Below are 18644 nucleotides of genomic sequence, written 5' to 3' on the forward strand. Positions count from 1 at the left end.
ACAAAACTTGTTTTATTTGATCACATTCTATGGAGAGAGCTAGAATTTAATTAGGGGAAACGTTTTTCTTCTCAGACTAAATCTTTCCCATTGGGTGTTGTATCTTTACAACCTTGATCAGCTGGTAAAAATGGCTTCTGACTATGATAGACACATTTTCAAGGATACTTATTTTATTGTAAGCCATTAGGCTGGCTATATAACCCCCTACTCTTCTCTGACTCATGGCCCAACATAGGTATATTGTGAGATTGTTCCTGGATGTAATTCTTGTGTGGTTTCCTGTTCTAGACCCTTGCCTTTTCCTTACCTTTGCTGATTTGGTGCGTGAACTGACCCTGCCTGACTATTCTTCTGGACCCTGATTCTGTACTGCAATGTCTAATCTGTTATTGACCCCAGCCTATTCCTGCACTACGCTTACTCGTTCCTTGTTCCTCCTGTCACAAGTTCCAGTTCCCATGCCTGCCAGAACTCTCACCTTGGTTCTCTTATTTTTAGGGATGCACCGAATCCACTATTTTGGATTCGGCCGAACCCCTGAATCCTTCGCGAATGATTCGGCCGAATACCGAACCGAATCTGAATCCTAATTTGCATATGCAAACTAGGGATGGGAAGGGGAAAACATTTTTTACTTCCTTGTTTTGTGACAAAAAGTCACACGATTTCCCTCCCCACCTCTAATTTGCATATTAAAATTAGAATTCAGATTCCATTTGGCTGGGCAGAAGGATTCGGCCGAATCAGAATCCTACTGAAAAAGGCCGGATCCCAAACCGAATCCTGGATTCCTAGCATTCCTACTTATTTTAAGACCTGGCGGCATCCAAGTAGCAAACGACTCCTCTGAACCTGAAAGTCTGCTGTTATAGGCAGAAGCTTGACTTGTGATCGGAACCTTGGCATTCGTTATGGGTTTTGGGATACAAAATGGGACAGATTGGTGTGAATGATGTATACCATGAGCCAGCTTTTGGGATATGTAAACTTTGCATGCAGCTCTCCAGAAAATGGGGGCAAGGACTGACCACTGACTTTCTATATAGACCAGAAAATGCAATACTGAGCCCTAAGCTGCAACTGCCCAATGCATTTATATTTTTTTAACACCGGGTATAAGGTAGCCTTCAGACACTGCTGACTATCCCTTGATGAGATCCATGGTGGGGAATTACCTAGTTAACATAGACATCTTGGCCTCATACTGTTTATAAAGTACTTTCTCTCTATGTTCTTTCTTTGAAAAGACAAACAAAACACCTTCACTTTGTCCAATATCACATCAACGCTATCATGGTCAATTCTTAGAATTCTCTCTTAAAGATATATTGACACCAGAAATTAAACCTTTCTTTTTTTACATCTACCATAAAATTGACTTTGCATGCTACTTGTCATAAAGTATTAGCCCAATGCTTTTACATTACCTATCTGACTCCCTGTGTTCGTCTATGAGGGGGCTGCCATATTTGCGCAGTAGGAGTCAGTTAGCATTAGTAACTCTAAATGACAGGCTGAGATGGGACAATCAGGTTGGCAACAGTCAGATTTAGGAACTTCAAGTAACAATTACTTACAGAAACAAACCTCTCAGCAAAAAACAATCAGCATGACCTATAGGTAACTTATAATGTACATTCATATTTCACAAAATAGTTTTTTAGTGTCAGTATCACTTTAAGAGAGAATGTAATTAAAATGCAAGCAATGTTTAAAATGGTGTTTTTGCGAATATTTAACGCTGCACGAAATGTACAATCATTGGCTGACGAAAAATACTAAGTGAAGGTTAGTGTTAAAACCTGTTCTGGAGTTTGGTTAAATATTTTGTAGCAAAAAAAGCCCTTTGTGATTGCGAAATTTTATTATATACACTGCACATGTTCGCGAAAAACCCTTTGTTCTCAATCTTTGCGAGGAAGTTGTTGAGATCTCAAATTGGTCATAAAGAACGCTTACTATGAAAATCTCTGTCGCTAATGTTCGCTAAGGTGTTTGCGAACGTTTGTTGCGCTAACTAAATATATTACATTCCTCCATGTCAGAACCCTTGGCTCTCCATAAGAGAATAAACTGACTCATCAAGCTATTCTCATTCTCTTTGAGAGTGAATTTACACCAAGCAAATCCAATTTGAATGCATTTAAACCCACGATGTTGGAAACTCAGTTCTTAGCACAATTTTGTCATTATCAAATAAACTCAAAGACATGCAGCCAGTTCAGTAATTAATTACTAATAATTCCTATTATGGTATTCTAAAGCTAGGGCAGAAAGCCTCAGTGAAGTCTTTCCCTTCCAACCTCTGACTGGACAGATTTATCTGGGATCAACATTCCAACAAAAGATAATAATAATAGCCCCTTGTATTTTATGTTTCTAGAAAGATATGCAGCCCATTAAATTCATGTGCTACTGCTGCAGATATGGGCATGTCATGCCTTTACAGCCTTTTCCTGGTAATATCCTTTTACTTAAGCTGAAATAGCCCTTTTTATAGTAAAATCTGATGCGCTTGTGAAGCCTTAAAGGAGAACTTAAGCCTACAACCTAAAAAGAAGATGGCTAAAAATACTGTTTTACACTGAATTTAAAATAGCAGACCAGCCATTTAGCAATCTTATAACAGTAATAATTTCTTACTACAAAATTGTATATATAACGCTACAACTTCATCTTGTTAGCCCATATTTTGAGTGCCAGTGGCACAGCATATGGGCTATGGACTATTGCCAGGAAGCTAAACCTAGGGATCATAAGAAAGTATCAGTATATTAAAGGAACAGTTCAGTGTAAAAATAAAAACTGGGTAAACAAATAGGCTGTGCAAAATAAAAATAATTCTAATATAGTTAGTTAGCCAAAATTGTAATGTATAAAGGCTGGAGTGACTGGATGTCTAACATAATAGCCAGAACACTACTTCCTGCTTTTTAGCTCTCTAACTCAGTTAGCGATTTGGGGGCCACATGGGACATAACTGCTCAGTGAGTTTGCAATTGATCCTCAGCATTCAGCTCAGATTCAAAAGCAACAGTTATGACCCATGTGCCCCCCCCTCAAGTCACTAATTGGTTACTGCCTGGTAACAAATCAGTGGAAACCAAGAGAGCTGAAAAGCAGGAAGTAGTGTTCTGGCTATTATGTTAGACATCCAGTCACTCCAGCCTTTATACATTACATTTTTGGCTAACTAACTATATTAGAAACATTTTTTATTTTGCACAGCTTATCTATTTACCCAGTTTTTTTTTTTTTACACTGAACAATTCCTTTAAGAGAAAATGACCCTGATGTTCTTCTGCTTAGGAAAAAAAACAGAAAACTTTCTCACATCTTTCCTAAGCAGAAAAACATCAGAGCAGCCTCTTTCTTTCTCCTGACAACTTCCTTGACTACTTGCTGGTCAGACTGGTGGGAAAATGACCAGCAGGTGGCGCTGTTGTAACAAAATTCATTCATATTAACAGTACATGTATCCCTTAATATCTTGGGATAAAAAGAAAATCTGAGGAGCCAAGCAAGAGTTCTGGACAGGCAAAGGGGCATAGTCATTACAGAGGTTTTGGACGGAAGGCAACAGTTCAGGGAATAGACGAAAAGCGTAGTCAGGCAGATCAGGGTCGGTACAGGCAGAGTTCAAGTATGGTCAGACAGGCAAGGTTCAATACCGATAGAATTCAGAATAGTCAGGTCTGGCAAGGGTCAGGATTGGCAGAGTTCAGAGTAGTTAGGCAGGCAAGGGTCAAAACAGGAATCAAACAAGACAGGAATCGCACCCAGAATACTAACAAGTTAGACGTAACAATGGCCAATGAGTTTGGATTCAAAGCCCCTTTAAATATTCGAAATTTGCGGCAAACACGCGCACCATAGAGAAACCGGAAAATGAAGGAAGAGGATCACCGGAATGGGTGTCCCTGCCGGCCCACTAGACCATCAGGGTACATCAAACTGTGTTTTTGCTGTGACAGGCAGGGGTGGGGGCCCACAAGAGCCAGGGAACACCAGGTTTTTTCTTGGTGTCCTGCCGGCCCAGTCCAACCTTGAGTACACTGATAAATAATGGCATGAACATATGGGGGTTTTTCTGTATGATATTGACAGGATATAGTAATAAAAAAATACATATTAACCTCTTTTAAATATTTTGAAGAGAAAACCATTGTTTGAAAACATTTATCAGGGATTAGTTGCCAATGGAAAGTGCAATCCCAATTTTTAATCATCCCGTGAGGGTTATTTTTATAGCGTCCATGGGTCCAATTTCACAAAATGATTTTTCTCCAAGGTTAGAAGTCTAATTTGTCTCCCATTTAATCGCCCCAGGAGACTTTTGTATCTTTCTATTGATTTATTTTCAGACTGCTTTCTAGTCAATATTCTTTAGCAATCCAGCCAGTTGGATTCAAGGTTGGTGAGAATGGGGCTATTGCTATGAACTGTTATAAACTCTTCACACTAAAGATGTATTCTGTCTTTCAGCTTAGTCAGCATCTTTATTTCTACCGTTTACAGATGGGCACATCTGTGCAGTCATACTCTGAAACAATTAAAGAAATCCATATAGTAAGAGTGATTAAAGAAAATCATAGGCTGGGTGCTCCACCATTAGTAAATAGAAAGAAGCAATTTATTTAAAGTGTAGAAGTGATAGATGGGTTTTGTCGGATGAGAACTTACATTTAGACTGTTTGGTGTGAGTTGGCTCCTCTTCACTTCCTTCCTTTCATATAACCAACAAAATCCACAATCACATGATTGTTTTCCAGTTGCCCCCCCCGCCCAACTTGCTGTTCATGCCCAATGGCTTTGCAGTATGATTGAAACTGCCCAACTAAATCTGGCCTTGTACATCCAATTCCACTCTTAAGATGGCAATACACGAGTCCACCCTACAGTATGCCACCAATGATGCCATGAATCAAAAAGATGGCAGCCAAATGAGTGGTCATTCATGTGTATGGACACTTTCCAGTTGTTCTGGTTTTGAGCTAATAATTTTTGATACAAGAAACCAAAGAACAGGGCAATTTAGGCCCAGCCATGATTTGGCCTTAAACGCCACTTACTCTGTTGTAAGCTCTGTTTCTTTCAGGTTTGGGAATGTTCTATAAAAAAATGTGCCATTTGGAAGATGGGGACTTGCCTGTACAGATAGCTAGAATCCTATCATGGGAAGGAAGTCCAAGCAAATACATTTATTATGCAAGTGTCTTTATTACACAATTCAAACAATACAGTACTAGTCTATTTTTGCAACAGTTTTCTTTGGTGCACAGCTTCTAGGCCTTCTTGGATGAACGAACTGAATAAGAGTCTCTGCGCCATCTGTATGGATTTAAATGGGTCGCATGAAAAAAGATTTGATTGCCATTCATCAAATGGTGTCTAGTGACAATTTTATAGGGGGATTCTTGCTGATCTATACATGTCTGAAATATATGGCTTTCAGTAAGTAAGCACTCTGCTGATCCCATAATAACTGTGGGGGTAGCCCTGTTGTATCTGCAGAACAAGCTCTCAGATAAATGGATACAAATATTTATATTAATCCTATTAGTCTATACAGGAAAACCAATGACATTATGGGGAAAATTCACTGAAGGGCAAATTTTTGCCTTGGAAGGCTCCGCCACATTTTGCGCAACTTCGTCAGACATTAATTCACAGCGCATGCGCTAATTCATCAAAAAATTAAGTCTCGGTAGACGAACGCTGGCGAGGATGTAGCTTTATCTTATCAGTTTGCCAGGTATAACTTGGCGATGGAGATTCTGTCAAAAGTGGTAATGTAATGGAAAATTTGCGCTTTAGTTAATATGCGGAAAATTCGCCTGGCGAATATATATAAACTGTATGTAGGGCATATGTAAATGTAACTGAATGTAACTTTATGAATGTAACTTTTTGGATAAATTACAATTGGAAAAGTTGACTGAAAATGGACAAATTACTATTTCATTTGTTTATAAACAGACCCTTTAGTTTTTCCATCATTTTGGTGGAAAATGCTATGTGGAGGTCCTTCAGTTCAACTGTGTGCAGATTGGCCATTGGGCGTTTAAAACATGATTTCGTATTCTGTCTCCCCTCTACCACAGTGTAAAGGTGGCGCAGACCCTTAACCCAACTCCCTTGACCCAAAGTCAAGAAGACCAACTAACCAATTAAGGACAAATGTTATATTACTTGTATTGGATGGTGTGCAGCAGCATGGCATGAAGTCCTTTCTTTTGGGTATGTTTTGTGTGTATTATGTAGGTATGAAGTTGCGATTGTTGACTATTAAATGTTGAGTAATGCAATAAAACAAACTTTTCTGCCTCCCACTGACAGCATATCATACCACCAACAGTCGGCCTGGTACAAGAGACTGGGGTGGGGGAATTAATTAATGAATGAACTGCAACGGTCAGTTTAATGTGTAAAAGTGCCACTGGGAGGCTGAGAGCACTGTGGTTTGGAGTGCTGGTTTACTGCAGCCATTTGCTAGATTTATCAGGAAATCTAACTAAAAGTGCTAGCAATGCAACTCTCCCAACCACAATTCATGCACTACTAAAGCATGCCTGTGTCTGTGTGGTTGTATTGATGTGACCTTGTTTTTGTAGCCAAGCAACGAGCCATGTACTGCCTGCAGTTGTATATTCTGCATAGTGCTTTGGGTTCAATTTATCTATCATTGAATATTGGTGGGTCATTCTATTGGAAGGGGGAAGGGATAACATAGTCATGCCAGACGTGGGACTCTGATGGTTGTCGGTTTGTATATATTTAGCTGGGGTTGGCCCATAATAGAAGTAAAGCAAACCTGGCCTATAGGGCTGCTTTATAAAAAAGCAGGGTCACCCTTGCTCATTCTCCAGCAAATCTCTAAATATACTTATTCGAGACATAAAAAATGTTTTATGGGAGAGGAGCTATGAATTTAATTCAATTAATCTGTAAAATACATCCATTTGTTACATGCTTTTGGTGATAACAAACCACCTAATTGTTCAGTGTCTTGTATGAAAGATTGCAGATTGCAACATGAGGAATTCTTCAGTGACTTCTAATGCTGAGATTAGAAAAGGGGTAGGCATGGTAATGCACAAAATCTGCCACCCCCACCATCTAAGAGGTGGGCAAAAATACATAAATCTTAAACGTCCAGCCTACAACCTTTCAGATTTTGTTGAACCACAACCCCTAGCAATACCCCTAAAAACCTTTGGTTGTCACAATGCTCTGCATTGCAGTTCAACAACAGCCTGGGTAATGTGGTACGGATGAACATCCTTATTATATATATAAAATAAAACATATCTAATGGTTATTAGATCTGGTGCTGACCAGCAAATGCTCTTTGGCTCCTCCTATTTAAACGAGACGCCAACTCCAAAATACGTACAGTTGTGACTTTCCAATAAATGGCCACATTCACTGTATGTGCAGATAATAAACATCAGACTGGAATGCTGTACGTGCTATACCTGAAATCTACTGTCAGCTGTTCTGTCCATTCCTATGAAGATTATATGCTCTGAAAAAAAAGAGATTTAATGGACGCTGTCCATTTGAGAAAGACCTAATTAATTTGGCTGAGTCATAAATGCTGTGTCTACCCATCTGCTCACGTAAACAAAAGCAAGTTAAAATAATGATTTGATTTGTAAGAGTGGAAACCTACTGCAGTAATTGAGTGCCGGGTGCTGCTTTCTGCCTTATCCTTTAACCCTTGTGCACGCAGACGGGGCACAGTTTATCAGTACAGTGTACAGGTATGGGATCCATTATTCGGAAACCCATTATCCAGAAATCTCAGACTTACAGAATCCCATAGACTACATTTTATCCAAATAATCCAAATTTAAAAATAATATTTCCTTTTTCTCTGTAATAATAAAACAGTATCTTGTATTTGATACAAACTAACATATAATTAATCCTTATTGGACTGCATCCTTGTTCATGCAACAACTATCATGGAACTTCGAGGTTACATCTAATATCCTAATATTTTCCAACAAGGGGTACTTTATTTATTATAAGGCACAAATTTAAGTGAGGCATGTGACAGAACTGACATCACTACTCACCGTTTATAACTGATGACATCACTAGTCACAGTTTATAAAGATATATTTTACAAGATATTCATGACTTTTGTATATTATAGGAATATATACTACAATATAGTAAACTATTATATACTTTAAAATATGTATCAGCTGAGTAAATCTGCATTCTTTTTCCATAAATAATTACATAAAACAATAAATGATGAGCATCACCGTCATCAGAATGTATTTTTTCTTGGCCGAGGTCTAGGTGAGTGGTATAGATAGACTAATAAGGTCAGAGGTGTTAATGCAATATTAAGTAGAAAGACAACTCACTATTAAACTGATACTGCCAAGACACCTTCTTCCATGAAACTTGTACCTTCTGTAAATACTCACAACAAGTAAAAGAGCTTCTGCAGCATCTATTCTTGATTTTATAAGGTGAGATGTGACCTACTCTGATGTAGTTTGTTTTGGTGAGCAATCAAATAGAACCAATGATGTGGGCTGTAGGCATTACCAAAGATGAAGCTCCACGTTCCAACTAAAAATGTCCCTGGAAGACTTGAAGTGACAGACTGCATGCATATAGATTTGCAGAGTGCCCTATTGCTCACAATTAAAGCTGGCCATACCCTGAGAGATCCACTTGTTCGCCAAACGAGCGGATCTCTCCCGGATATGCCCACCTTAAGGGGCCCACGATCGGATCGTAACGAATGGGAATGGGCAGTCGGATCACGGGACCGCATCAACGAACAGATGCGGCCGTGATCCGACGGGATTTTCAGTCCCATCCGATCGAGATCTGGCCGACTTTCGCCCCCCCCCCTCGGGGGCCCCATACACGGGCCAATAAGCAGCCGACTCGGTCTGTCGGCAGCTTTTATTGGCCCGTGTGTGGCCACCTTAAGACTGGGGTTTCCCCCCTGTGATTAGACACCATACTTATAAAGCAGTGTTCACAAGCCAGCACCCCGGCTGAGACTGACACATATTGGTTTGTCCCATAATTTCATTTCATCGCTGGTCTGCCTTAGCTAAAACATAATATATTGCTATTCGAATGTGGGTGAAATTTCTTTCAGTATGTAATCCTAACTATGTTAAACTTCAAATAACTCAAAATAATTCAAGCTCGGGTAAATATGGATTTTTCCAACAAGAGCAGAAATATAGGACAGAGCAAAATAAGGAACGGCTATGGGGCCAACCAAGAGGATATGATGATATAGGGAACATTTCTTGTTTCCAAGTGAAACACATCTTGAGAGAGGTTGCAGACCACAACCAACACAAAAAAAAGATATCCGGAGTGCGTGCTACCTTCTGCTTTTGTGAATGTTTTAACCACAGCACAGCACCCAGCAACAATCAACATCGAGATAGGGTGTGTGCGGACAGTGGAGGTGTATATATATATATATATATATATATATATACTATAAGAAACAATGGAAAGTTGTGCTCACCACTAATTTTTAAAACCATTAGGCTGGGGTGCAATGAGGCTGTGACCACAAAATACATATAGACATATACAAAAAGTCCTCTGCACTCAACCCATTATCAATATATTTAAGACAGAGACATTTTGTGCATACAGCTACTAAAAAATGCCTTACCCTTTAAACAAAACAGGGATTGTTTGTCCATATATTGCAATATATTTAAGCTGGCCAACTACGTCAGAGTCATCCCATATCTGGCCAGTCCTACACTCAAATTGCATCTGATTCATTAAGAATTCTATTGCTTCATTATACATTTTACAAAGGGACTAAGTTTTACCTGCAACTTACTTGCTGCTTTCAAAAGTAAAACTCCCAAACTTGGCTGCCCTTTTATTGGCCACCAGTGGGATCACCTGACTATAGCTGGGAAGGGTGGGAGCTACAACATGGAGCTGGCCACTGCTCCTGTATAAACTATAAGAAACAATGGAAAGTTGTGCTCACCACTGTTTAAAGGTTAAGGCATTTTTTAGTAGCTGTTTGCTACTTGGGGCCCTCCCAATGCGCACACCTAAGGCACACTGCAAACTGCATCTGGAGGGGGGAGAGGCCAGCTGCTCTGCCTGCACCAGGTTCCCAGCGATCATAGTTTCGTTACTAGTGAGTTGCACTTGTGGAATACACTGGGCAAAGCATTTATAAAAACAGCCTCCTAAGTAGCTAACTTGCTACAAAAGAATGTGGCATAAATATTCCCCGTAGCAAGCAAAATCCATCAGCAACCATATTAGACTTGGACCTTTACTCTACAAGGTTTATATGGTAGTTGTTTTGGTTGGGCAAAATAAAGATAATGTATGGTTATTCAGGCCTGAAGTACGGCTGCTTGAGTTATAAGAACAGAATGTGCCAAAGAAAGGATCAAGTTTTTTTTACATTGAGAGAGATCCATTGACTACTGATAAACTACACGTTGGCAGACGTAGGAAAACAACTCAAGATTTAACTTGCCTATTTTTTTAGGGAGGTTAAATCCTCTCATTTAAGTGGGAGGTCTTTGCAGGGCATCATTCTGGTGACATAGTTAGGACAATTGCTTCGAGATGCGAGAACCTACTAAAATATTAACCAACTCCATGTTTTGCAGCTAGATATTCTTCCTGGTGCAAAGAGCCAGTCCCTGTCTTTTATATATCTTTTGCAGAAATTCTATTCACATTGTGTAAAAGGTGGGGCTGCTTAACGTTTTACATTTAGGAAATTTTAGTATCTTGGTTTCCTCCAAATTAGGAGTGATAAATATTTATTTGAAAGGAAAGCTCTGTTGCTTGCATAATTCATTCCTGCTGAAAATAGAATCCACGGAAAGTAAAGTATTTGCAGTTAGGCCATGCATGTGTTGGGTTTTTTTTTTTAAATAACATTTCTGTAAAATGTATGTATTTAAGCCTTTACTTTATTTTCAACCTCCACTCTGTTCTCTTGAGCCAATAAAAGATTGATGGGCAGTGTAAACCTGCCCACGTAATTCAGGAGCATCTAAGCTGTCGGAGGATGTCTTCCTTATCAATATACATGAGCCATCTCATTTCGCTTAGCTCTTGGGACCTGACCAGTGCTGAGGTCTGTATGGTGACTAGCTGCAGCTGAAATTCTCCCATTCTGAGCTGCCTTGTGTTTTGGAGGCACAACAAAAGCAAATTTTAAAATGTAATTTTTTTTTAGGAAGCCCTCAGAGGACAATGGGTTTTTAAAGTACAGTATTTTGTTTATCTCATGAACTTTCTCTCTTTTTCTTCTCCTGTCCATGAAGGTGCTGCAGAGGGAATGAACATGCACTTGCTTGCGCCAGACTTCAGCATGATGGGAAGCGGTGAATGGAAAGAATCTATTTTGCACCCTTGAAAGATTTAAAATCCATTTGGACTGTTGACTGGCTTGGGACCAACACTTTCAAGGATCTTTTTTTTCCCTAGTTCGTTCCATCGGAAGCTCACTGGATTGCTGCATTACAGGAAATCTATCCACAATTTTTCTCATTTTCTTCTCATATATATATATATATTTTTAAAATATTGTTCCCCCGGAATTCCAGCCCTTAAGAACAAACGCACGTGGAAATGGGTGACATGAGTAATAGTGATTTCTATTCTAAGAACCAAAGAAACGAAACCAACCATGCAGCTGATTTCAGCTGTACCCTTATGGAGCTGCGCTCCCTCATGGAGATGCGGGGGAGTGAGGCAGTGGTTAAAATTAATGAATGCTATGGGGACACTGATGGCTTGTGCAGGCGATTACAGACATCTCCTACAGAAGGTAAGAGCCATTGCGCATATTTAAGCATCACTATTAGGAATAAGTCAACGAAAATCAATTGTGTCCTTGTCTTTTGTCAGAGATAAATTATGTTACTGTTCCAAATATTGTATAGGGCTTAACCACGGTCTGATTACAATGATCAATGAAACACCATTACGCAGCAATCAAAAAAATTTGGAAGGAAATAGTATTGAGCTTAATGAGTTAAATATCCTGGGTTTATTTCCACACTTGGGTCAAATGACTCCACGTTAATTTATTTTGAAGGACAGAAACAAGATAGTTGTTCTTCACTTCCAGAAGGCGGGACATTGTTATTCAAGCCATATATTGTATGAATTAATGTATTCATAATTTTTCATTTACGTCAGTAATTGGCTGCTGGTAGGATGATGGAAATTGCATAAAAGTAAACAACATGTGAGTTACAAACCAGACATGCCTCATATTGTTTCTACTGAAGTTTAAGCTTCCCCTGTATTGAAGTTTTCGTATCTGTATAACTCAAAAATGACCATGATAACACCCAACAGATACTGATTAGCAGGCGGAGAACCCCAAGGAACCACAGCAGGGTGCTATTTGTTAGTCCAACATGGGTTAAGGGATGGTTTTTATTCTTGGCATTCCTGCTGTTGTAAATCTACTGCTGCCAATATCTGTTGCTGGAATGTTGGACATTGTAGTTCCACAAATGCTGAAGAGCAATGATAACTGTATAAAAAACAGAATGTTCTACAAAGCTTCGAGCCCAGTGGGGGTGCAGGTTAACAGTATTGACTGACTGAGACACAATGTATTTGTGGGATGGGATGGCAGTTGTACTCAGTGTCTTGATTAGCATTGTCCCCTTGGGTGCTGTACAAGGAGCTGTATTAGTTAACGCTTGAAATTTCCCCTCTGGCCATTGTAATAGTCATGATTGTGAGCTAAATGCTGTTTGACTGTAAGCTCAACACTGAAAACTTGGAAAGTATTCTGATTGGCCTGGCACTTGTTTATCAAATAACTTGGCTAATCATATTGGTCAGAATACAACACAATCATGACGTGGCTCAATGCCTGTCATAACATAGTGCCCCATCTCCTGATGCAATTTTTACCATACAGTCTTTTAGTGCTCAGATACTGAGCCTCCATGGGAACTTTAGTCATGACAAGAGTCATAAAGATTTTCAGGAAGGTGACACATTTTGCAGTGAACCCCCATTATAGTTCTCTTGAAGAGCAGCTAAAAGGTTGACTGCATACGGACTTGTTTTACAGTCTTATGTGTCTTGGAGTTCTCTTATTAGACTTCTAAAGTTACAACCCTCTGTTCAACCTATAGTGTAGAGTTTGGGATGGACCCGCCACAGGGTTTTTAGGTTAATTCTCACTTTTACTAAAAGCACATAGAGGAGCTTAGGCTGTAGGTAAAAGTCTCCTGATGTGCACTCCCCTCCTGCCGAGAGATGCCTCAAATTTGCCTGATGATTGAGTACATGGGGCCAGTGTGGACCTACAAGGGCAGAGAGGGTTTTATTGAAAGTTTTGTGAATTATATGGAAGATACTGAACCCCACACACCACATCTTCAAGCAAGTTTTTAGTTGAGTTCACGAAGATACATTTCTTAAGTATTTCCCAAAATATTGTATAACTGATGTATAATTTTTCTTGCATATAATCATTCCAACCTTCTCCCGTACTCAATAGGTAGAACTCTGCCTACCATTATGCTGTTGTGTAAATGTTAAGAAATGATAGTCCTGTCATTGATGGGAAGTCAACATAGTAATTATTAAGATGACCAAAAAGAGGCAAGTTTCCAGGGTGCCCCAAAGAATAGAGGACAAATTAAATATAGTTGGACACACTATCATTATTGCTGGTATTGGACCTGTGATCCTTTCATTTTTGTTCAAGGCTATCCAGGGGGCCAGAATTTGTATTTCCAGAATAGCTAAAAGATTATTCCTTGCATATTCTCCATTCTATCATATATAAAGGATCCTGGTAAAAATTTAGGAAAATCAGTTTTGCTCCACGGGCCACCTAACCAGCTTGGGAATGAGGCTGGCACTCCAGGAGCCTGTGGGTTGAATCTGTGTGTTGGTGTGCAGCTGGCTAATTTATTTCATTTAGCTAAAGATACACAGAAGACGGTTATTGCAGAGGCCTTGCAATTTAGCTTCTGTTTTAGATCAGACAGAAATATTGATTTTGTGCCTCTGTAAATCAATCAGGAAATACGTTAAATTTCAGAATGGAGTGATAAAAGGCAATGCTTTCCTCTAAATGCTTAGTAAACAGACATGGGAGCTTGGGCCTATTTTTTCTTTTTTTTCTTGGTGGCTGTTCTATGAACCCAGTGACCCTGTGAAACACCTACTCGTTTTATTTGAAAATGACCTTATTCAAGAACACAAATTCAATTGACATAAATACATAGTGGGTTATGTATCTTGACCAGTGGCGTAACATTTTTAACCTCTGCTAAATACTCCGGGTATCAGGTGAGTAATTACAATCGCTGGGGGTGATTGGATTTTCTTTTCTCTTTTCAAGAAAGCAAAAAGAAAGCAAAGTGGAAAAAAGGCCATAGTCTGCCATTTTTTTCAGTTTGCAAGCTGAGTTGTGCCTGTGCAGAATGGCCGCAGGAATATGCAAACCAGAATGGAGTATTGTAGGCATCCCTCTCCGGCCCCCTAACATGCACATCATTCATACAAGTTAGGGCATACCTCCCAACTGTCCTGTTTTAGCGGGGCAGTCCCAATTTTGACAGCTCAACCCGCAGTTAGATTGTTACTGAAATGACTTTCTCTTTGATCTCCTGCACTGAACAGAAAAAGATACAACGTTTCTAAAACATAATTGCCTTTTGGCAGAGAGCCCAGAATAAGTGGCAGGTGCCCTTAGATACTTTTGTAACCATTTAAGATAAGCAAAGAAACAATTGTAGCAATTTAAAATAAACAGGTCTCTTGGGGAAACGGTGACTTGCAGCTTAAAGGGCAATTCACCTTCATTAGCAAAACTGTAATAACACATAAAAACCACAGAAATGTGTTTAAACTTTCATACCCTGCCAACTTTTGTAAAATGAATGGTAAAAATTTCTCTGCGGCCCTCTTTCTATTTCCAAAATGTTGGGAGGTATGAGTTAGGGAGTGGCTGTAGGTGCAGCTCACAACAGAACCCTGTCCTAGGGCAGATGAAAAGGACAGGACTCCTAACACTGCACTCTGCAGATTTTTGTTGCAGGAAATACATTACACTACACAAGCCCAGGGAACATTGATAAAATGAAATAGAGTTGTTATAATGTCCTACACATGTGCCCAGTGTATAGTTTAGGTGCCATATTGTAGGAAATGTGTGGGGGAACCCGGGTACCCAAAAAAAAAATTTATGGACTTTTGCAGCCTATCACCCTGAAAAAAACAAGAGACGTCAGCGTTTTTGGGAATTTTTCAACTAAAATTGAAGAAGCCCTATACATTCCATTGCACTTCGCCTGGTCTGAGGTGGTGAAGGCAAGTCTGGCTTAACAGGTAACGTTCAGTAAAATGCGCATGTTAGTGAATTTGCGAAGTAACGCTCTTTCGCCAGAGCGAAACTTCGCCTGGCGTAAGAGCGCAAAGTAGCGCTAGAGTCTTTCAAAGTTACGCTTGTGCCGTTAGTAAATCGGTGTAGTAACGAAATGACGTCACGCTGGCGAATTTTCGCTAACCGTAGTCACTTCGCCCTTTAGTGAATTTGCCCCCGTGTATTATTTTTTTCCCAGGATACAAGATAAAGTTATATATATATATATAGGTATATATTTTTCTCCTTGCTGCTGTTGCTCATGAATGCAGCTCTGTTCTTTTCAAATGGTGTATAAAATTGCACTTACCTCACCTGTATCTCAAAATATACTAATGCATCACAATCTGTCTACATTGACAAGTGGATAAATCACTGGACTTTGGCTTCATTCCTGCTGATACAGTTTGTGTCCACTCTTTGAGCCTTGGTCAGGTTATTTGATCTTGCTCAAGCACCGTATTTAAGTTACAATCTCGATAACACTATTATAAGAATAATGATATAACGTTACAAGGATAACCATCCTTTCCAAGAGCAGAGAGTGTTTTAGAAATTATTTCCTTTTATCTCTTTTTAATAATAAAACAGTAGCTTGTACTTCATCCCAATTAAGATATAATGAATCCTTATTGGAACAAAATCAACCTATTGGGTTTATTTAAGGTTTAAGTGATACTTTAGTAGATATAAAGTATGGAGATCTAAATAGCGGAACGATTCCTTATCTGGAAGACCCCAGGTCCCAAGCATTCTGCATTACAGGCCCATACCTGTAGTTACTAACTGACGGAATGAACTGTATTGTGTAACAGTCACAGATGCACTTTTTGACCTTATTTGCTTCACTGTTACCTGTTGTCCTTCAGTAGGTTGAGGGGTTGGAAGTCTGATGTGAAAGTTTCTCTTTGCCATGATCAAAGCCATATGTGAGATATATATTTTGTCTTGAGCACTTCACCTAAGATTAAAGCCATATCTCAGATACATTTCCTTCAGAAAACCTTTGTACATTATTCTGAAAGTTACTAGTGGGCCTTTTGTACAGTGTTTCAGTGTTCCTTTGATTTAGGCCTCCCACTACCTCTTCACTAAACAGTAGAGCTGAACCATGCTGTCTGAGCTTTTATTGCCTCCCCCACACCTTACTGAAAGCTCTAGCACACTGAGCACTCATTAAAGTCTTCTGCGTCTTGTTCATAAACGTACTTGTTATGTTCACCATAAGTACAGCTTAGAAGCTTATTCCCCCCTCTTTTTGACATGAGCTCATTCAGTTGGACTTATGTAAAAAAGGTACATAAACACTATATGAACTTCCAGATATAAATATAAATGTATTGTTTTAACACAGACATACCTGATTCCGTAGTTACAATGAAAATATAATTGTCTATCTCTGCTCACCGGGGGGCCAGTTCCCTACTCCCTTAGGCTAACAGTGTAATGCAACCCTTTCCTCACCTTGTTCCATGGTGGATTTTAAAGGAACAGTAACACCAAAAAATGAAAGTGTTTAAAGTAATGAAAATATAATGTATTGTTGGCTTGTACTGGTAAAACTGATGTGTTTGCTTCAGAAACACTGCTATAGTTCATATAAACAAGCTGCTGTGTAGCAATGGTGGAAATTGAAAAAAGGCGATATGGCACAGGTTAAATAGTGGATAACAGATAACATTATTCTGTTCTTCAGAGCTTATCTGCTTTCTGCTGTGTTACTTAATCCTTTTCTCCTTTGAATGACTGTCCCTATTGCTACACAGCAGCCTTTTTATATAAACAAAGGATGCACCGAATCCAGGATTCTGTCTTTTTCAGCAGGATTCAGATTCGGGTGAATCTTTCTGCCCAGCCAAACCGAATCGAATCCGAATTTGCATATGCAAATTACGGGCGGGAGCGAAATACCGTGACTTTTTGTCACACAACAAGGAAGTAAAAAATGTTTTCCATCCCTAATTTACATATGCAAATTAGGATTTGGTTTGGCATTCGGCCGAATCTTTCTTGAATGATTCAGGGGTTCACCCTCTTCCAAAATAGTGGATTCGGTGCATCCCTAATATAAACAATAGTGATGTTTCTGAAGCAAACAGGCCAAACTGGTCAAATAAAGTAGAAAACAATGTACGGTATATTTCTTATTAAGTTTACAAGTCCTATTTTTTTTAAAGAGATGTACTTTTTACTTTTACTGTATATGGCCTGAATGTTGGGATTTTTGTAGTGCCTGTTCAATTTCTTCTGAAACGGTTTCATCCAACAAAATGATGGACCAGAAAAGGGGGCTTAAGGACAAAATGTATGAGAATCTTATTATTAATTTTAGAATGAATAATTTTTAATCAGGGCAATGTGCACCTAAATCATTATTCTTATTGATGCATCAAAATACTTAGGCATAGGAATGAGGATATTATGACATTATTATAGCTTTTTCTGCTAAAGTATGGTGCTTTAAATATATCTATCCTTGAAATGTCCTTGCATGCACAAAATGCAATGCACTGTATAATAGGGGATTTCTGGAATTGCAATGGTGATAAAATATATACTATATATACCATTTTATTATCCATGAGTTTGACGCAATCAAATAGAATACCATGTTTAAATAATGCAAGCTAACAGCTTACTGTTACCAGGGGAAATTTTTTTAAGTTAGAGAAAATGACTGTTATTTCAATGGAATATTTCTGTATAAAATGAGTGGTGAGTAACTTATAAAGCAAAACAAAAAGAAAAATCATGGAAGCTTTCTAAGGCAGCAGTCCAAAGAAAAGGACAATTAATCAAAATGTGCAGCAGAATATTCTTACACGCAAGTACAAATAAAAAGTCCTATTCAGAGCTATTCGTGGGAGGACATATTTGCCTTTGGACTCAGGGATTGCTCTGCTTATTATCTTTTGTTGTGCAGAAAAACTTACAGTAAATAACCTGCAAGTAAGATGCAGTTACTGCACCCAGAATGCTGGAGACCTGGGGCTTTCTGGATAGGGGTCTTGACGTAAGGGGTCATGACGTAATTTGGCTCACCATACGTTAAATCAACTAAACTTAACAGGTCCACAACCTTTTTTTTACCCATGAGCCACATTCAATTGTAAAAAGAACTGGGGAGCAACACAAGCATAAAAAAAAGTTCCTGGGGGTGCCTAATAAGGGTTGTGATTGGCTATTGTGTGGCCTCAATGTGGACTGGAAATTTACAGGAGGTTCTGTTTGGTTGTACACC

The 18644-nt window shown here is 39.0% G+C and overlaps 1 protein-coding gene across 9 annotated transcripts in view; it reads left to right on the forward strand.

The window, feature by feature from the left end:
• The window catches only part of atp2b4.S (ATPase, Ca++ transporting, plasma membrane 4 S homeolog), a 199373-nt gene that overhangs the window by 81276 nt on the left and 99453 nt on the right, over nt 1–18644 (forward strand). For all 9 annotated transcript variants that reach the window (XM_041561674.1, XM_041561673.1, XM_041561675.1 and 6 more), the window contains exon 2: nt 11322–11827. In XM_041561674.1, coding sequence (XP_041417608.1) covers nt 11629–11827 — 199 coding nt within the window. In that variant the 5' untranslated portion in view covers nt 11322–11628. The remainder of the gene's footprint in view (nt 1–11321; nt 11828–18644) is intronic.

This window comes from Xenopus laevis, chromosome 4S (assembly GCF_017654675.1).
Source record: "Xenopus laevis strain J_2021 chromosome 4S, Xenopus_laevis_v10.1, whole genome shotgun sequence".
NCBI lineage: Eukaryota > Metazoa > Chordata > Amphibia > Anura > Pipidae > Xenopus > Xenopus laevis.